Source organism: Alligator mississippiensis, chromosome 2 (assembly GCF_030867095.1).
Source record: "Alligator mississippiensis isolate rAllMis1 chromosome 2, rAllMis1, whole genome shotgun sequence".
Taxonomy (NCBI): Eukaryota; Metazoa; Chordata; order Crocodylia; family Alligatoridae; genus Alligator; species Alligator mississippiensis.
The window spans coordinates 33,034,506-33,056,374 of NC_081825.1; the positions used below are offsets into that span (position 1 = coordinate 33,034,506).

The following is a 21,869-nucleotide window of genomic DNA, read 5'->3' on the forward strand; positions in this document are numbered from 1 at the left end:
GCTTAAAAGATAGGTGGATGGCCTGTAGTGGAGGTATGGGTCTGCTTCCTGATCAGTGAAATCAGGGCTGTCTTGTATAACATTTTACGCTTTGTCTATATCTGAACAGTTCACTGAAGAACTCATTTGGAAGCATTACAAAGGTAGATTTATGTCTCTTTTACCGGTCCTGCCCGAAATCCTGGGGTCCTATCCAGTGTCACAGCATATTTTATCTTGGCCTTAACTAATGTACGGTCTATGCTTTTTGGCCAGAATGTGTCATTGATCAAGTGCAAGAGCTAGTACATGCAGAGATAAATGATGCAGATGTTGTGTATGCATATCTTATCACGTGCCCAGCCATATGAACATCTATAGCCTGTGATTAAGCAGAAACACATCCAAACAACTTCTCATGCCACTTTAGATTTTTCTTTGTTTGTCATCTCCTCAGTTATGTATTTTATATATCTTCCCACAGAAGTAGATGACTCCTGCCCGACCACAGAAGAATGTGAAAATAACGCAGTAGAATCTTTCTGGCGGATTGCATCAATCAATGTAAATTATACAGGAGTTTACCTTCCTTGAGCATATCTTTGGGTAGCTCAGAAACTTGACTTGTTACCTGTCATGTAAACATAACTGTAGGCCTTATCTAGCGTAGGATGTAAGAGTGTGATGATAACAAGGGGAGCTTAACCACAATGAACTAAAACATATTAAAAATTGCAATTTGCCTTGTCTTTACTAGCATTTTAAAAGTGTTCGTTAATTTGCATTAAAATGTACAGTTTTTTCTTCATGAAGATAAGGCCAAAGAAAATTGAGCTGTGAAGAAAAGCACTACTCTGGCAGACAGGTGGAAGTTTTATCTGCCTAAGACACTGTCACCTTCTCTTGCAGCAATAAGGCTTACCGTTTATAGATAAGCCTGGTTTAATATTTTACCATTTAATTACATGTGATTAGATGAGCTATCTTTTGCTGTTTCTCCAATGACTTCAGTGAAATTATTCCAGCTGGGTATTGTTCTAACCACAGAGCAAGTACAACGCAGAGTTGCAGTGCAAAGTTTCTTGTGCTAATCTGCAAGTGTCCCTTGACCTTGCCTCAGACTTGTTAGATTCTCTGATGTCTGGGCATGGGCCAAGTATCCAAGTACTCGCTGGGCCCAGTTTTAAGTGTGAAAAAAACAAGTTTTTACAGCCATTCATATCCTCTTTCCTGCAGCTGCCAGCTATGATGCCAGTTTTGATGGTCATTTTGGCAAGTGGTGTCTTCACTGATGAAATGCCATGTCCATTGGCCATGACTACTTAATTGTAGCACTAAGTCTTAGATAAAAAAAAAAAAAAAATCTATTAGGGAATGTTCTGAGAAATAAACTTCTCTTCTCTATTGCAGTATGCAAAGCAGAGTTCTGGAATAATACATGTCATGCTGAATGGTTCTGCAACAGGAGGAGCCTATCCACTTAAAGGGTAAAAGAAATAAAATGACAATGCAGGACTATATACAGTCTGACCTCAGAAAAAAGTCAAATGTTTGGTGACTGCACCATGCACACCTGTGAACAGGAATCATTTTCAGAAGTCCATAGCAACACAGTCACTTTTATATTTTAATTAGACAAGAGTTTCATAAGTACTTATGTGAGGTTGATAATTCTTGAGCTCCTGAGTATGAAAGTCACTTTGAAAGTGTGGTTCAGACTCCTAGGGGAGTCCAAAAAATAAAATTGGCTGCAGGCAGACAATCACATACTCCACTGACAATTGCATCAGCCTAGTATATCAGTCAGGAACAAAGAGACAGGCAGCTAAATAGGTTAGCTGCACAGAATAGGTGACTATTATTATACCCCACCACAGAATAATGATAGCTATCACAAAAATTACTGTGGGAAATTTTGGGACCTGCTTTATAGAGATCAGATCACAGAGGTCTGTTCCAACCTTCACTACAAGCCTTGTACCCAGCACAGTACAAAAAAAGAAAGTCAAAATACTTAAACTCATTCCAGTAGAATTTCTTCTCTCTTTTGTCAGGCTAGGCAATAGATTTAAAAAAAAAATCCAGTTACATATGCAAATAACCACACATAACATTTTTGCAGCCTTTAAACCACCCTCCCTCCCCCATCCTAATTGGGCCATAATAGTTTGAATTAAATCAATTTTGAATATGCCTCATACATATCCAGTGTCTTCACAAACTTTTAGGTATAGGAATATAAAAAGACTTTTTCAATGACAGAAAGTTTTCAAAATTTATTACAGAAAATTTCACATAATACAAATGCAGATATTTCCAGTGCTCTTTTCAAGTAAAAGTGATCCTGTCAAAATGATACAATGTGCATAAAGAAATCATTGCCTAAGACACTGTCACCTTCTCTTGCAGCAATAAGGTTTACCATTTATAAAAAAGCCTGGTTTAATATTTTACCATTTAATTACATGCGAGTAGATGAGCTCTCTTTTGCTATATCTCCAGTGACTTCAGCAAAATTATTCCAGCTGGGTACTTTGCCCTTTGGACACAGATAGTGTTCATGAGTCTAACAAACCATGTCTATGGAGGACTGTCATGGGACAGGGTCCCTAAGAATGACTGTGTTACCCCTAAGGCCCCTTGACCATGCCAATTTGGCCCGCTGGGCACCCTCAGTTTTTGCCTACCATGTCTTGATGGATTTATAGTATAGGGAGGCTGCCTTTATGTCCTCTTGAACATGGTTTGATGGACTCTCTGAACCCCGTGGGTTCCTGGACCCCTCGTAGGTCCCACTTCAAAATAGATGTCACAGGACACCCCAGCTTTATGGGCTATATAAACTGTCCCTTTACCACGCCCCAAGCCTCGCAGATGATACTGGTGTTATCTTGCCTAGGTCCCATTATAATTTGGCCCCTCGTCCTCACTGGGCTCTCTGCAGCCCAGTCCCTGTGCCCCTCAGCACTGGGGTCTCTGCACCCCAAATGCCATGCCCTCTCTGGCACCGAGGTCCCCACGCTGCAGTGGGCCCCCCAATGAGGCCTCCTCCTTCTCCAAATAGCCTCACCCAAACCACTGGTGTTATAAAACAATGACCAAACATAAGCCCCTGGGCTACAACATAACACAAACCACCCAGCTATAACATAATTCGAGCCACACAGGGTGTGCTCTGTCCCTTAACAGTACCAGAAGCTGCACTTGCAGTCGGGCCTCTCCCCTTTGTTTCCTCTGGGAGAGTTCCTTCCCCCTTGGCTGCTGGTGGAGAACTGCCCTCCTGGCATCTGGATTATATACGAGCCAGGCCCCGCCCCTTCTGGTCGGCTGACCGCTGGCAGGTCTGGGTCCACTAGCTCGTTCTGGCTGCCCTGGTAACCAGCAGCTGGGGCTCCCAACTGACTGCTCAGGCTCTCCCCCTAGCAGTTCCAGCCCTTAAAAGAAGCAGGACACCCGAGTGCCCTGCAACAAGGACCTTCCTTCCATGCTAGGACGGGACAAATTGAAAAACCACTCCCATATGGTTTTATGTGTTTTCACCCCATATTAATGTATAAACCTATGATTTATTTATACAGACTAAAATTTGTCTTGTTTTTGTTACTCTTACTTTAGAGAACTCTCCCCCCCACCAACAAAAACATCCCAACAACAACAAAGCTAGAGCCTACGCGGTGCCTGGAAAGAGGCTGCTCTTGCAATTTGTTCTCTTTTTAACTAAACACTAATTCATTTGTTATTTAACTGTTGTATTTTAAACTTTAGCCCCCTACCCAGCAGTACTACTGCAGCTTATTCCAGCTCCATGCTGCTAAGAGCAGCAATTAAAAGCAAAGAACTTTGGCTCCAAAGACTCAAGCTGTGGGAACAGTCAAAATCTTAGTTTGTGTTTTGCTGTTTTGTGTCTGATGACAAAATCATTGGTACAAATGGGGGCCTCAGATACTGAATTACTGAAATTAGTAGGGGCCATGATCAGAACCCTGGTTACTGCCAAAGAGGTGGGGGGAGAGAAGCAGGGTCAGACATGGGCTTGGGCGAACCAGGAGGCCGTCTGGGGCCAGGACATAAAAGGGGCCTGAAAAAGGTAATTCTTCTTCTTATTATTACTATTATCTCTGGTGAAGGAGGGCCAGATACTAAAGGTTCACTCAGGGCTGCCAGGAGTCTAGGTATGATGCTGGAGGGAGGAGAGAAAGGGAGGGTTCCCTTTCCATCCCCACCTTTGGTTTTAACTACTTGGGATTTTTTACTTAGTTTTTTTGCAGACTTTGAAATTCCTAATCTCCAGAAAGAAAGAATCTCACAGATTGAAATATGGGTTATGGATGATATTGGAGGACCAGATCTGTAAGTTAAATGTCTTCAGACAACTTTGTTTTCACCTTTTATGAACCCATTTCATTTTATTTTTCTCTATGATTATTATTAGATAACAGAAAGTAGGGCAGGGTGGCATAGTGGACACTAACTGGTTCAGAGAGGCATGAACAACAACCTGTTTCTTCAGATACTATGAATGGATTGGCATAAAGAAAGGGTTTTATATAGAAAGGAAAAGGAGAGGACACTGATGAGAAGTAAAAAGTGGGTTGATTACATCAGAAACACTAAACCTCAATGTTACATTAGGTGCTTTCTTAAAAAAGGAAATTACAATCCCTTCCTCACGTAAATAGATAACTTTAAGCTAGCTATTTTAGGTACTGCTAGCAGGGTGGCCAAAGACAGAGCTTAGTATAAGCTAACTACCCAAGTATTTACTCTGCTCTGGTAGGTTTTGCAGCTCTTACTAAATTCTCTGCTTCCTTAGCTACACTGCACCCAGTCAAGCTAGTTTAAAGCTAAGCTTGATGTGTCTGTACAAGCTCAGTGTAGCTATAGCCATTAACACCTTTGATTCTGACACTTGTCTTCCACTACAACAGTACTAAGCAGGTTTGAAAATCTGTGTTCTTATGAAATTCATAGTCTGTTTTTAAAGACCTCAGAAATCAAGCATCCATCTATATTTATTACATGGCATAATTTTGGCATAATTCTTTTTAAGGATGAAAACTAGAAGGGATATAGAGGTAGGTGGCAAAGTTAATAAAGGGGGTTAGAATGCATGCTAGACGATGGACAGATCAGAGGTAGAAGTAAAAAACATCAGTATGCGGAAGTGATGACAAGCACAAGGGAGAGAAAATGGGAAGTTGAGTAATAGTCATTGTGACAGAGGTGAGAAAAATCATCAAGGGGTGAAAGATAAAATAAGGTTAGAAACATGGAAATTAACCCAGATGCTTCAATTTCTAATATGTTTGAGGAGGTTAGTATTGATATTCATTTAAGTCAAACCATGCTAATGAATTAATAATGGTACACAAAAGTGATATTGTTACTTCACTCAGAGGGGCTGATTCTCACTCTAGTCTATGCTGATGATATAGACCTAGTATTATTTATTGGAGGTATCAGAAGAGCTTATAATCCTGCACTTCAAGATATTAGGGCCTTCTTACATGGTAATTTTGCCTGGCTTCTGGAGCTCTTAACCCCTGCATTGTCCATACATTAACACCTTAAAGTGGTTTTAAGCTCTCGTTACACGGCGCAGAGTTATATCACTCCAGGGCAGGATTATTGTTGATCTGCACTATCTAGCTCCTGTTCCATTAAGGTGTGTCCACTCCTCACAAATGTGCCACCAAAGTTAGAAGTCCTCCAGTATCCCAGGATCTCTCACACCCCCACCCATGGAGCAGGGATTGAAGCCTGTCTTGGCTCACCAGACCTCTAATGGCAACTCACAGCTCCTAGTGGTCTTGCTCACCAGGCCTCTAGAGGCAAACCACAGCTGTGCAGACCGAGGACAAGGGACAGTCAGAGAAAGTTTCTAAACTGAGGGTGCGACTGCTCCAAACTCCAAGCTAGCACTAACACTGATCAACCTTTGTGCAGCTGAAGGCACAAAGTGTAACAAGGACCTCAGCATGGTCGATTCCTTTGTGGGAACAAGATTCAGTCTGAGAAAGGTGAGGAAACCATAATGCACAAAAAACTGATGAAGCAATTAGGTATTTTAATTTGGGAAAGAGAGAGGGATAAAAGGTAGACTGAAAAATACATGACAGTTATTTTCAAATATTTGAAAGACCATTTTCTCATTTTATGACATTGATCTCCATTGTGACAGGTAGAAGGATATGAGGTAGTCTGTTTCAACTGCAGGAAAGTAAGTTAATTTCTCAGGACAAACTTCGTAACTGGCAGCAGAGAAAGGTGCCTAGGGAAGCTGTGAAATCTCCTTCATTGAGGGTTTTCAAGAGGAGGTTGGGTAGGTAGCTGCCTGGGTTGGTTTAGTAGCTGCACATTTTGCATCTGTTGCAAGGGGTTATACTAGAGGTCACTTCTAACACTATGGCTTTATTTTAATCCAGACATCTCTTTTACAGGGATTCCTGTGGAAAAGGCAGTGTACAAACATTAGAAACCCAACTGAAAGAGATGGGTTATGACATCACTTGCATTGACAATTATAAGTAAGTGGAACTTTTAATAAATATAGTGCATTTGCTAGAGTTTCAGATAGAGAATGGGTAGAAGTAGGTTAACCTGAACTCAGGTGCCACTAACCTGCTAGGCCATGCCATGTGTTAAGAATGATGATATTCTTCAGCCACATCCCTAGGTTTGGTAATACTAAGGTTTCAAAACCCTGCCTGCAGGGTTTTTGTTCTGTTTTGCTTTTTTAAAGTGCAGCATTGTACTCATTCAGTACCAGGCACAGAAGATGGCCTTCCATTTAGAGCTTTGGATGGAAAAAGGACTGCACAATCTAGATAATGGTTATAAATTAATATCCCATACTGATGTCTGTAGCTCATAGCTGTGCTTATTCTAGTTTTTTGGAGCTACATTGCAAAACAAGTACCATAAGAAGAAAGTTTAGGCAAGCAAACTAAGTCTCAATGTTTGCTCAATGTTTGGTTTACTTTATTTCCTAATCAAAGGATGCTGAACAAAAATAATCTCATTACAGATCTGTATTGTTCTTACTCTGCCTGGATCATCCTGATCACCCCAGTTGTCCTGTTGTATCGTAAGTAAATGAAGATCAACCTAACTTCTGTTGAATAAATTTATTCAGAAGACTTCAGCTCTTCTACTAGCTGTGCATGAGCAGTTTGTAGTATTCTTGATTCTAATATTTGAATTAATTCAGCAAGTAATTTCTGCTTTACAGATTATGTATAATCAAATAGTTACAAATATTCAATATTAAAACTAGTGTTGACTGGTTCCAATTTAATGCCTAGTCAACTGTCCATTGACCAAATGAACGTAACTCTTAGATTCAAGTATAAGATTTGCTTTCTATAATCATTCCCCCAAAAATGTTGAAGTGCTAAGTTAAATGAGAAGAGCAAATGTAGAAAACAGCAGCTCTCTTGCTAAATATGGTGCAACTGTGTGAACACCAAATTGCAAGGATATTTGCATATAGTCTCAAATTTACGTTTCACAATGGAGACATAAAAATAATTAAACATACTTTAAAAAAATTACCTTTGCAGTAGACTTCACCGAAATACATCAGGGTGAAGTTTAACACTGTTAACCACAAAAGTGTGTTCATTAGCGCATGGAAAGCCTGACACAGAAATTTTAATTATGAATACCTTGTGCTGAGTTTTGTTAAGGTACATCTTCCAGGTAACCTGAACTCTGTATTGATAACTCATTAAGGTAGAAGAAGAATACAGACATTTGCTTAATACATAAAGTACGAAATACGTAGGAGTATTGAGCAACAAATTGCTGTCCCTCTGCTAGGCAGCAGAAGAATGTCAGTACAACAGATCTGGAGACCGACCTTGTTCTGCATTAAGTATATCTACCAACAGCAAGAACATACATACTGGGAGAAGCAAATATGCATGAGACTTCAATACCTTCAATGAGTTCTTCCACATCTATCTGATACAGGATTTGCTATCTTCAATATAGGATTATTAAAGAGAAGTTAGTAATGATATTCAGTACCAATATTCAGTACCAGTATCTGTTGGATACTGACATAATATTTCCTTGTCTCTGTATCTGCCATTTTGGAAAGGTATTACATCTGTTTCATCATCCAAAATTACTCTCTCACACCAAATAATGAACATGTGAAAACAGCAACATTTAAGAGTCCAAAAAAAATGGTCACACCTCAGCTTGTCTCCACAAGGGATGAGGCAACCAGGCATACAGAGGCATTTTTTGTTGCTGGTTCTAAGTTGTAAGCCTGCATGAGCTGATTGTGTAGTAAAATATAGTGATTGCTAAGGCTTTTGCTGTTAAGCACTGAAGGAATTTCTGACTGTCACTTGTGAAACCTTGTGCGCCAAAAACTAATTAATTATTCTGTGAAAAAAAGCTAATAAAATTAGCCAACTGGAAAACCCAAATATTAACAGGGCTTTCCTGTTGGATATTGGGAGTGCTTAATGCAGGATCTCTCTTCTCCCAGGTTTTAAACCATACCTCTCAGTCTTGTGGTGTGGGTACATTCATTGGCTGACGAAATCTGGATAGGAAGCATTTTGGAAACCATTTTAGAAAAACTGGTCTTTTCACCTAAAGGCTGAGTATACCACCCCTTCAGCACTAACACATACTGCAAGCAGGGGACCAATTGCTTATTCCCTTCTGTCCACTGGAGTATTTATTGGACTATTATCACCACTATATTAGAGCACCTTCTTCATGCTGCCCTTAATCTTGCATGTTACTGACCTCCCTACAAAGAAGATTCCCTTTTTGGTCATTTTCCACTCTCTGATGCATCTCGCCTGAGATTTCTAATCCTTTTTGCATGTTCAGCTGTGTACTAAACTTGATGCATCTTGTTTTCACTAAATCACTGACACTAGGAATTAAGGTTGCATGCTGAATGGGTTTGGCTACCCCAGTCACTGCACCACCTGGAGATAGAAGTAAATTAAAATGAGAAATCAATGCAAAATTCTTATGTTGTGGTGAGTCAGTTATCTGCAATGAACAACTTTTAACCACCCCCCTCGCAAGACATCTACCCATCAGATTATGATTTCTCAAGTTTATGAAGTATTTGAACTTTTTGATAAGTAGTTTTCTAGATGGTTTACTCTATGGTTAAATATTCTGTTAATCTAATGTGTTTGCTGACTCTGACATGGCTTTGGCAGAAGTTGTTATTCACCACTGAAGTCCCATTTCGGTCAAGAGCCCTAAAATTGACACTTTTATACTTAAAGATTAAAAATAATGACAGCAGACATTCAGGTTCTGATTTCTGGGCTCCAGTATAGCTCCTTTTATAGTGGCTCACTGAGACAGGGGCTGAACAACTGGTTTAACCAACCTCTGAAGAAGACAGCACAAGGGGTATGTTGAGTGGTATAGGTGGCTAAATTCTATCACCATAACACCACAAGTCAGGCAAGTATACCAAGGGAAAAGGCAGTGTCATGGCAGGGGCAGAGCTCCCCCAAGATCATAGGCTGGTGTAACCTATACTGAGAACTGTACTTTAGACTGGCGGCACGTGTCCCTTCTTGACACTTGGGCTGTACCACCTGAGGTATAGTATGGGCACTGGCCTGTTATAAGCTGTAACAGCTGGGCATTAAAAGTAAGCCTGTAGAGGACAAGAATACCCACTAGGTGGCACAGAATACAAACAGAAAGCATTTCACATGTACTCTGATCATAATAAGTGTATTCTGAGTATTTATTATTTAGACCATTGCATAACAAAAAGAGGCCTACTAATAGACCAGGACCCCCATTGTGCAAGGCACAGTACAAATACAGAACCAAAAAAGTTGTCCCTGCCCTATTAGCTTATAACTTAAGCATAAGGCAAAAACATCAAAGATGGATACAGACAGGGAGGCCCCCAGGGAGCATGAGCAGACTGAGAAAATACTGGCCAGTAACAGGCTAATGCATGATTCTGTGCCCAGATTTTTTGTTTATAAAACCACAACAGCTGAGCAGAATTGAGAGTCAGTTCAAAAACACTATAAAGAGACTTCTGGAAGTTAGTTTCCAACTTAATGTTTGGACTTCATCCGAGTCCAAACAACAAAGCTCCAGTATTTAAAAAGATCTTAATTCAGCTGTGTGCTATGAACATCCTGTTTGTTTTCTTTTCTTTAGGTCTGCGCTATCAGCACAAAGAGGATGTGTATTTTCAGACCAAGGAGGCAGCTGGAACAGGCTCACGCTCATTTCTTTTGCAGCCTTTGTTCTTCAGATCCATTTTAATTTACTAAATCAATTTGCCTAATTTGGGACTCCTAATTGCCTCCACTCTCCCTAAATTTGGCCACAACAAGCATATCCAGATGAGCACACACATATGCAGCTTGCACTGCTGCAAACCGCATATGCCACACTGCTAATTTGCAGCGTGGCAGCTTTTTTTTGACATCAGGAAATCCTGGCGTCAAAAACAAACAAACAAACAAACAATAAACAAACAAAAAAACCTGCAGAGAAAAAAAAAATGCAGGACAGCATATGGAGTAGTGGACAGGGTGACAGTGTGCACCACGCAAAGCCAGAGCCATGCTCCAGCTGCCAGCCAGGCTCTGCATGCCTAGATCACTGCTGCTGCAGCCCTGGGAGGCCCCCAGAACACCAGATAAGGCTGCTGGGGCCAGCCCAGGGCCACTTTTCATGTGTCAGAGTGTGGGTACACAAATATGTGCTGCTGCTATTTGATCCTGGGAAATGCACGTTCCCGCTCATGGGGGATGCACCCGGCCCATCTCTGAATGCAATAGCTCCCTGTGCCTGTAAATCATTTTTTCATTTCTTCTTTTCTCCTCTTCATTGGTCTCTGGCCACATCAGTACAATGGTCTCACCCTTAGTTCTCCAGAATCCCAGAATGCCCCTTTGTTCACAAGTCCTGGGAAGCAGAGCCACAGCACTCCCAGTTACACATGCATCATTGACAGCCCCCAGTCATTTTAGGTCCATCTCAGAAATGTCTTCCTCATTTTTAAAGCTAGCCATAGGCTTCCTCCAGAAACCAGACCCAATTCTTCTCTGCCTTGCACTGACTTCATTCTGAAAAATGGAAGTGAAAGTCATCTGGATCTAAAAAACCCCACAATCCCTAGCAAGAACAAATGGAGAACTCTGATTTGCTAGCATCTAATACTCATTTTGCACTTGAACAATGTTAACATCAAGGACTACACAGCAGACAGTTCAGCTACAATTGCTTTTATTTTCATATACAGTACAGCACCATTTCCTGAGCCTAACGTCTCTGACAATTTGTAGGAGAAGACCCTGTTTTGCATACAGCTTTTTACACCACCTCATAGGTGCTGACTTATTTTTGCCAGGTGGGGGGAGGGCACTAAGATGATGGACATGTGCGAAGTTTTACTCATTTCAGGTGACAGCCTTCCTGAGGGGGCGCTGAGGCCAGGGCCCCTGGGTCCCCACATATCCAGCATCTCCGCACAAACTTACAGCTGACCAATCACCCAGATGGTGGTCTGCTGGTGCTTCTTGTTGTTTACATTAGTGACTGGCTTCACCAAGGCCAGAGAGCTTAGCACAGTTTTCACTATAATGTAATAAACAAACTTAAAATGTATCAAATTCAGGCTTGAATCCTTCTAAATCCCTGCAGGGGCCTAGACTAGATGACCCTGGAAGTCCTATTAAGCTATCATGGCCAGTTATAGAAATGGAATATTCTCATTTTAGTGTCATACAACCAAGATTAGTTCCTATTCCAATATAATTTAACTCAGTCTCTATATCGCATCATATTATATATAAGTGTACTTGAAAGATGGAATAGCAAATAAAATTGTATTGCAGTTTATCTGTTTGGTCTTTATTCTTGTAACAGTTAGGTCAATACCTTCTTGGAGTCTTTGGTATTTACATATGTAGCCCGGGTACACCAGGGGGCGTGTGCCCTGTCCTCCAACGACAGTGGTGGTGGTCAGGCAGGGTGCTGAGGAAGGGGTCAGCTGCTAGAGCGGCTTCCTCCCCTCTCTATACAGCTAAGCCAAAACCAAATACTTAACTATGTACAATTTATTACAAGAATAAATGTAGATGCTTAATATAAAACAGAATATTTACAAGGCTTAACATATAATACTATACATGATATTCCATAATTCACATATAATACCAAATATGATCCAAATAACTTACAACCTATACAACACAATTAACACCTAGGGATAGTAATTTAACCACAATATTTATTTAAAACTTCACAAATAACAATACTAGTATATACACTGAGGCATTAAAACACATAAACCATATAAATCCACTTAAAGAATACCCCTAGCCATATAGCCCGTAATACAAAGACAGCTTTAAAATAAAGAGTGCACTCAGCACCTCCCCAAGGGATTTCCCTGAAGTCCCTCCCCTTTAGGGTCCTGGGACATGGACACGCCCCTCCAGCAATGGAGGGTGGAGGCGGCAAACCCTCCTCACCTGTGTCAGCCTCCCTTGCGGGGCCCACTTCCCCAGTAACTCACACTTCCTCTCTGGAGAAGTCAAGACTCATCCTCTGGTGGCCAATCCCACAAGAGCCTGTCCCCAATGGCACCTTCAGCTCTCCTTGATGGCCAGGTGCCCCGCACTGGGCACCCAGGGCTCTCTCTTGTGGGAGTCAAGCCCTTGCAGGCTCTGACTCCCCAGTCTCACACTGGGGGTTCACTCTTTTCTGGGCCCTGCTCTGGGCACCGGGGCTCTTTTAGTTAAAAGTGGAGCCGCACTATGGGGCTCCAGTCACTTGGCCTAGGGCTGGGGCTAACATGAGCAGCCGCGAGCTGCTTCCAAGGCAGTTCTCCATGTGCCGACCTGCACACTGTGCGGGACCTGAGTAGCCACAAGCTGCTCCCAGGGCTAGCTCTCTCTTTCTGATTTGCACACTGATTACCCAGCCACTTGCTGGGTTTGCAGGCTCAAGCCACCTCCAGCAACTCCTCCAGCCTGATCCCCATGCACTGATTTGCGCACTGCTGAAGCTCAAGCAGGATCCTGAGGACGGCCATCTCTGGAGCTCCTGCCTCCTCACCATCCCTTGTCGTCTCCCCAGCCTGCTGAGCACACTCCCCTTTTATACTCTTTAGGGGCTCCACCCTGAAGTTCTCCCAACCTGGCTGGTACAGTTCCCATTCAGGTCCAGCTGCTCCTTGCCCCCTCCCTTTGGAAAATGGTGGGGCATTGCTTCCCTTGTGCTGCCTCTGGATTGGTGGGCAGGCTTCACCAATCAAACTGCAGACCCTCAATGCTGGGACTCAACCCTAGCTCTGAAAAGGTAAGTCTGCTACACACATATCAGACATTGGCAGATTTAACACTCTATACTTTTAGACATCTGGACAAGACTTGGGCTTATACAGCAACATTTTATGCATTTACTTAGGCACTTGCAAATGTGAATGCCTGTAGGCAGGCCCATGTTTGAAAATTTTGGCTGCCATAATCTTCAGAGTTGTTCCATAGCCACCCTGAAAACATGTTTCTTTTAGGTTTTTTTCCAATGAAAGCCAAGATATTTATGTAAAAAAAAGAAAATGTATGTCATTTTTATGTGACAAAAATTGAAGAATGAGGATTCCAAGGGAAATTATTTTTATTGCTTCTCACAATAATATTGCCAGTATTGGAACCATGGTCATTTAAAAAGTATTAATAATTCAGGGAGAGAGGGGAATATTTCCAATCCAAATGATAGTAAATACTTTTCCTTCTTTCAGATGTAGTAATGTACAACACATTTTTCTTGAATCAGGAACTATGGGCACAGACAGAAGAACAGTTCCCTGCTGTAACTCAGAATGCTTTGCAGGAAGTGTTATGAGTTACAACAATCCCCCAGGCCAAACAGCAGTTCAGTGTTGGTTCCAGGGGGAAGGGGAATCCAGTTGCCTTAGCAACAACCCCTGCTCCCTCCCAACCTGTGCTGTTTTCAGAATGGGAGAGGGGGAAAGGGAGCAGATGGAGCTCCTTCTAGGGGGGTTTTGAGCCCATGCTGGAGGGTGGAGTGGGTGCATTGGAGCTCTCATAAAGTCAGGAGCCTCCAATATACCCACCCCACCTTCCAGCAGGGGCTCAAAAAAACCCAGACTTCTGCTTCCTTTCCTTCCCCCCCCCCACCTCTTCAAACAGCAAGAAGTTGGGAGGCAGTGCAGACAGAAGTTATTGAAGATGCTGTTTTAAAACATCTTTATCTGACCCCTCATGCAATGAGGGTTCAGGATTTTTGCAAGATTATGCCCCTTAAAAGCACTTTTCAGCCATAAACTTCTGTTTGGTCATGGTTATAGAGCTCTTTCTGGGGCCAGATCAGGTGAGAATTGTCACTTCTGTCTGCATCCTGTTCTTACCCCTCTTTTTATACTCCAATACTTGTGCAGAATTGCCTCCCCCCCCCCCCCCTTACCCCCCATCCCAGAGAGATCCAACCTGAAATGTGACCACTTTGGAAGGCTGTGGGCAACTTAAGGCAACTGATTAGAATAAAAGTACGTGCATCATCAATGATAGTACTGGCTACTGTTCCCTATATAAATGTGTTATACTTAACTAATTAAATATTACCCCAGAAAAAAAATAAAGTTACTCTCTAATAGGGTGACCATCATAGAGTTGTCCCCTATTGATACGAAACCCAATGCTTGTATGTCCTCTATTTTTCTCTTCAAAGACATAAAGGCATTGGGTTTTGTATCAATAGAGGACAGAGTAGCAGAAAACTGGAATGTCCTCTATAATGGCCACCCTACTCCAAAGAAATCACAGTAACCACAAAATCAAATTTCTAAGACAAATGCACAGTATCAGAATCTTCAGCTGCAAAGGAAGCAAAGTTGATTTTTATTCCTGGCATGCGGTTTAACAAAAAGCAGCTTTATTTGTTGCCAATATGCTAATCTTAACCCTTTTTTAGTATGTGAATCATGCTAGAAAAGCTGGGCTAGATTTATGAATATCCAGCCAGTTAATGTGTGCAATTAAGTGAAAAGGTAAAGTTACAACAGCATACTTTCAAAGAAATACCAAAAATTAAAAGACAAAAAGCACAGAAACGTTAAGTAATGAAACACTGCAATGCTATATTACAGTAGTAGGAAAATACACCAGAAATCAAGAGGATTTCACTGAGCAGACTTTGAAAACCAGTGACTACATACCTTTGAAAATGCTTATTAAATAAAGGACATAGAGGCCAAATCCACAAGGGACTCAGCTATTGCAATGCCAACTTTCAGTCACCCTGCTGTCTAGCTGAATCAGTGCATGAGGAGAATTAAACACCTAAGAATGGATGTCTCAGAAGAGAGTATACTTGGCATCTAAGTTTTCATTTTGGACATAATAAAGAGTTAGACTAAGGCAGTTTCAGGACCCACAATCTGTCAGACTTGAGTACTAAATTGGCAGTTAGAATCTTGACACATTTCCCCAGCATTTGGAATAGATCAGTGGTTCTCAACCTTTTTAGACTTGAGGCACCCGCAGATAGACCCAAGGCACCCCTTGGAAAATAACAGCTCCTAATTTTCATTTGTATCTTAACGACAGAAAAATAAAGCAATTCTTTCATTGCAAAGAACTCAGAAGGACCACAGGTCAGAATCCTTTTAATACTATAGATTCCTACCTTGGATAAGTCTCTAGATTTATTCTTCAACTCATGTTTGCACACCTAACCGTACTAACAATGTTTGCAGTACACAGCACCCTTGAAAGGATCCTTAAGGCACCTCACTATGTCTAGAAACCTGGTTGGAATAGCTGGACATTCATCTGTCTATTCCAGTGATTCTCAAGATTGCCATTCACAGTAGGGTGCCTTGCCACTAGGGGGTAGGCAATCAGGCAGTAGCCTGCTTAGTTATAGCTTTACCCCTAATCCTTGTTGGGTTAATTTTATTGAAGACCTAATAATGTACTACTGTACACTGCAAGTCCTCTTCCTATTTACACCAGTGTAGGAGGCTGATTAAACTAGTGTAATTATGTCATGAGTCCAAAACTTTATACCTAAGCCGCTTTGTGGATTTATCCTTATATCTGACTACCATAATAGAACATTAAAATGATTGAGATTTGAATATTCCTGGAATTCACCTTATTCAACCCCTCATCACTAAATGGCTGAATTCTATAGAGAATAAAAGTGGGGCAGGGGAGAATCTACCAAAATCCTTCATCTTCAAAACATACACAACTTGATCACTTGAAAGTTTTTATTTTTGTGTGTTTAGTTAAAAAAAAAAAAGGGGGGAAGCACCAAAAAAAAAAAAAAAAAAATCTTAATAAAAACAATTTTCATTAAATAAGCCTGCCAAAAGTTTAACCTCCCCCCCACCAACTCTGCAAGTGAACAGTGATAGGCATTGAAAAGTACACTCTGAACACCAAACAAGTAAGAGTATAATCTCTTTGTATCATTGTAAAGCACTACATTTCTGTGTGAAAGACATCAGTTTTCAACTTCTAATTGCTGCTGCTTGGAAATCTGCCTTGGTATTTTTTCTTTCCTGTTTTGTTTGCACTTCATGAATCTTTGGCTTTAGAATGTAACAGTCAAAACACTTGTTTACTCAATTCAGTTTCTTTTGAAAAACGTGCTCTAAAAAAAAAAAAAAAAAAAATCTGCTTTGGACAACCATAAAGTCAAGCATTTTTCATATTATGATGCTGGGTCTACTATGAGACCTGACCAGCTGGAACAGAGAAAACTTATTGCAGTAGAGAAGTACATTCTCTTTTGTAAGAAATACAACACACTGGTGAGTTTGATGTTTTGTGAAGGGTGAAATTTAGGATTTTTCTGTTTGGCACAAATATCTACAAGACTCCCATTGTTGTCAAAGGCAGCTATGCACACAGGTTCCTGTCTGAAAAGCTTTACCCCCTCCATATTCCTGATACTTAGCCTTTCAGGCTAAGGACAGAAGTTACACATAAACCAGTTTAAGTGATCAGAAACTGGTTTAAACCTGCAACAGAACAGAAGCTCAGTGCACGTAAACCAGTTTCAAAATGGCTGAACTTGGTTTAAGATAAACCTGGTTGAATGTAGTATTAGACTTAATGGACTTGGATCAAACTGGTTTGTGGAACTTCTGTCCCAGACCCCTTCCTGGTTTAAGTTAAATCAAAGTCCCCCAGCATCTCAGCATGCTTTGAAGCCCTAGGCTAGGCTGGGCGGAGCCATCTGCTCCAGAGAACAGGGCTGGCCCCACCCCTCTTCTCCCTAGCTGGAGCACTATCACTGCTCCAGCTGGCTGATGAGGTGGAGACTCTGCCTGGCTTCCCCTGCCCTCACCACTGAAGCAGGGATTTCCCTCTCCCCACAGCATGGACCCTAGCCTGCATCTGGTCATGGTCCCACCACCCCAATGGTAGCTAATGCTGAGGCGTGTGCTTAGGGCTTTTTGGAGCAAATCAATAGGTCAGCTGATAATGTCCCTCTGTTTCTTTCTTGGGAAAAGCTTTAAGAACTTGAACTAATGAGAGAGGCTTTTGTTTTCTTGATGGGCTGTGAAAAACTCTGTGTTATCAACTCCCTGCTGGCTTATTTGCCTGTTAGGTTTGATCCAGACAGTATGAAGAAGCAGGGAGAGGGAGATTGAAAAGCTCAGTATTGTCAACTGATGCATGCATTCCATGCAAGCAGTCCTCCCTGCCCCCACCCTTTGTCTCAGAGTGGTAGTTGGGGGCTAGGATCTGGCAATACTCCCTGCCCCTTGAGCAGCAAGCTGGGAAAAGCCTAGGACTGTGCAGGCAGGGTGGGGATTTAAACCCCTCCCTAATCAGAACGTTCTGCCAGGGCCTGGCCATTCCCCCTCCCTGCCTCAGCTCAGCACTGCAGAAGGAAAGGGAGGACTGCTCTAGTGCCCCCTGGCTTCTAGCCTGAGCCACTGCAAATTGGTTCATGCTGTGCAGGTTAGACTAACCTGCAAAGATTGAATCAATTCAGGCTCAGGCTTCTGAATGTCTGTCCCTAACCTAACAGATACTCCAAAGAGTTACAATAAAAGGAAATATTCAGATGCCTTAATTGTGTACATCAAGTGAATTACCACACTCATTTCAGATTTAGAATCCCTGATATTTGCCAAATGCCATTGTGACCTATTGATATAGTTTCTCCAGCATATGTCAAGGAGAAATTTTACAATTCCCTGTAGCTGATCACCAATACAAGAACAGATTTATGTACAATTAGGTACAATTTTGTACAAAATAATGTATACTTTTGTACCAAAATGTTTTCCTTTCTGCTCAATTGTTCTTCTATGTTTTTAAGTTGCTTGTAAAGCAGCCAGCATACATTGGTCATTAAAACAGTGTGAGATGGGGACCATGTTCAGGGCTCCAGAGACCCAAATGCAGCCTGAAACTTATTGCTCAAGTCACCATTCTACATCAGGGAAAGGGTTAGTGCACTTTGGTTACAGAAAATTACTTATGTTACCAGACAAATACCATGTAAGCTGGAAGAGAGAATTGCTGGACATTATACACTACTAATTTATAGGCACATTTTTGCATGTAGCTAATGTGCCTAGTTTATTGGACTGGTGTTACAGTTTTCTACAGCTGGCATTTTTGTGCCACTTATTGTCTTAGTTTCCCCAATTAGTAGCTTTGCTATAATCTGAAGCCCTTTCTAAACATTATGAAAGTTTTCTTTCTGCAATGGTGGAAAATGATGAGATGAATATAGACATTGCTATTAAATAAAAGCCAAGACAAAGATTTTTTCTTTAAAATACTGAAAAGGCTGCTGATCTTTTCAATTTAAAAATTCCCATTTTCTTTTTACGGCAAACTGAGCTAAGATTTAGAGATAGTAGTTAAGTGTCTGTAAGTGTAGAAAATGACTAATGTTCCTGTAAGTGACACAGTATCACATTAGTACAGCTTTCAAAGGACTTCCAGACACTAGTTGCATAGTGTAGCTGTCAAAACACTACACTATGCAACGACTTCTGATTAGGTATGGAGCCACTGAAAAATACTCTGAGCAAGAATGTTAAAACTTTGAGACAACTGTGGCCTGTCTGTACTTAGTAATTAAAAGTGCCTCGACACAGCAGAATTCTTAGCACGATGCGAGTGCTCAGTGCAAGGGATGCCTCGCTACGGCGGGAAAAGCCTTGGTGCAGTGATCAGCTCCCGCCAAAACTAGCAGCTGCACTGTTTGGATGCATGCTACCAATTGGCTCATTGTAAATTATTCATACCTGGCGGCTAGCAATTGGCTCACTAGCCGTATAAAAGCTTGGGTAGTTTCCGCCCAAGCCAGAGAACTCCGCATGTACATTGGGAATGAGTTCCTCGTGTACCTTGGAGCAAAATTGGGGCCTGATCAACCACCAACCACTCCCCATCAACGACTGTCCCAACGTACCCCGTGCTCTGCATGCTCGGAAAACATCGGTGTGCTTTTGCTTGTGCCTACACTGTGTGCATCGATGCGAGTCCCTGTACATCAGTTTGTAAGTAAAGTTCTTTTCAATTCAACCAGTACGCGTTTGTGCCTAATTCCACTCCATCGGTGCGGCCCCAATTCCAGCTATACTCGGCCCCGACATGGCGTCACGAACAGGATCAGTATCCGGGGAAGACACAATGGAGTTGGAATTAGTTAAGAGTTGCCCCTGGTGCAATGGGAACCGCCACGTGCAGAACGCCGTGGAGTTGGGTGCACACATCGCCTACCACCAAGCGGGCGGAACGGGTGGAAGACTCGTCAGCGGTTACCTCTCGCTCAAAGGAGAAGAGGAAACTGCGAAAGAGTGGGAAGTACATCTCCATCCTGGGGCGTTCGGATGTGTGATGGGAAGTGAGCGGGTTCTATTTAGACCCCGAGAGGAAGGGGGCACAGAACCCTTCGCCAGACCAAAGCCGAGCGAAGAAAGCACTGCCCTCAGCCAGGAGTTTGCCCCCTGCTTGCGCTACACGCAGGAGGGCAAAGAGCCGGCGCTGATTAATTTAACACTGGCGCCTGAGCTGAGAGACCCCGAGCTTCTTTCGGAGCTCTGCAAAAAGCTAGAAGGGGAGAGTCACCCTGAGATTGGAAGGACCGGCTTGGAACATGGAAAGGGGAAAATGTTAAATGCAATGTTCCGCATGATAACAACTTTGATGCGGGAAAAGGCAGACCTGGAAGCCCGATTGCTTGCCGTTCAGGCAGCTGAGCAGACGGCAACGGGAAAAAACCCCGGTCCCCCGCCATTTCAAGATGGCGTCGAGAGGAAAGGGAGCTGCCCGGAGGACCCGGAAGAGAAAGGCAGATCCTTCGACGGACGGGCGGAAGTTCAGTCACTGACTCGCCCCATGAGGCTGCGTCACTCGCGACTACCCCGCCCTCACAGTACAGCAAAGGGGCAACAGAGAAATAGTTGTATCCGGTTCCCCTAACGGATGCAGCGACGTCTCAGATGGCCACACATCCTGTGGCAGCAAGAAGCTGAGTGATTGGTGAGCAGAGTACAGCTTGTATCACTGCCAACACCTATCACACTCAAACCTGGACGGAATTGCAAGAGTTATGCAAGAAGTCCAAGATGAGACCTGAAGAAACCTTGGCTATGTGGCTGGGACGCCTGGTTGTGGAGTTTGGGTCCGACCTAGTGGACAGAGAGAAGGCAAGTTTTCTAACTGGACGAGCCTCGTGGAGTGGAGGACACGCCACCGATATTACCATAGTGACGTGTAATGTCCACTGGCCCATCCCACTTCCAGCGCTTGTTGCAGATCAGGCTAGCCTCAAGTCCTACGCGTGGCATGGAGGTCGCCCACTAAAGGTTGATATAAAACAAAATCTTATTGGCAACGATTGGAATCTCGTACTGCACCTGGAATCCTAGAACACATGCACTGGGACTGACACCACCCCAGCAAAGAGGACTGTGGTCTCACCGTTACCTGCAAGATCCTGGAGCTGTCCCGATAATGCTCAACGGCGTGGAAGTCTGCATTGAAGTTTACGGAGGAAAAGCCGCCACCATTCTCCGAATTCTTCTAAACCCATTAGTTGGACAGCCCGCAGGTAATCTTTTGTGTCAACTCCCACAATTGCAAGCTCTCATCAAGCCGGGCATAGAAACAATCAGTGATTCGGAGCATCGATCCACCGCATGCCCGCACAAGTCCAGCTCGCGACGACCACACGCGTCGCCGCAGAGAACACCAGAGGAGCGGATAATGTTCAGATTTCTCCTGCAGCATTCTGGACTCACGAAACGGCAATTGCGAATTTTGGGAGATGAGAGTCAATGGAAACTAGCATACGAGCTAGGTTTTCGATATTCAGTTAAGCCAGATGACGAGTCATCTTGTTAAAATAATGTTGTAAGATAAGTTGGTTAATTGTCTAGAGAGTTTCTTTCTCCAACAGGTCCGAGATCTGAGACACGTGCCGGAGCCGGATGAAAGAGGGAAAGAATACTCCAAGAAGCAAGGGCTCGACGTGCGACGTCATCATGACACCCACCGAAATCCTTGTGATTGAACTTTTTGTGACGAATTTGTTAATGCGTAGGTGTGTTCTGCTAGGCTATTGTTTAATCCGATCTTTAGAGAATTAACTTGTTTTGTTATCTACCTTTGTTCATACCTATTTGCCTTATGAACCCTTCGGGCAAGGCGACGACTTAACCGACTCGCATGTGCTCCAATTTCAGCTGTGTCATCGGCAAGGGGGCATGTCTGTACTTAGTAATTAAAAGTGCCTCGACACAGCAGAATTCTTAGCATGATGCGAGTGCTCGGTGCAAGGGATGCCTCGCTACGGCGGGAAAAGCCTTGGTGCAGTGATCAGCTCCCACCAAAACTAGCAGCTGCACTGTT

General features: G+C 42.7%; 1 protein-coding gene across 1 annotated transcript in view; it reads left to right on the top strand.

The window, feature by feature from the left end:
• LOC102559494 (ADP-ribosyl cyclase/cyclic ADP-ribose hydrolase 2) overlaps positions 1-21,869 on the top strand; it is a 113,503-nt gene that overhangs the window by 34,403 nt on the left and 57,231 nt on the right. Inside the window, exons 4-8 of the mRNA XM_019479854.2 lie at positions 464-543; positions 1,390-1,466; positions 4,237-4,329; positions 6,420-6,506; positions 7,007-7,066. Of these exons, the coding sequence (XP_019335399.1) occupies positions 464-543; positions 1,390-1,466; positions 4,237-4,329; positions 6,420-6,506; positions 7,007-7,066 (397 nt within the window). The remainder of the gene's footprint in view (positions 1-463; positions 544-1,389; positions 1,467-4,236; positions 4,330-6,419; positions 6,507-7,006; positions 7,067-21,869) is intronic.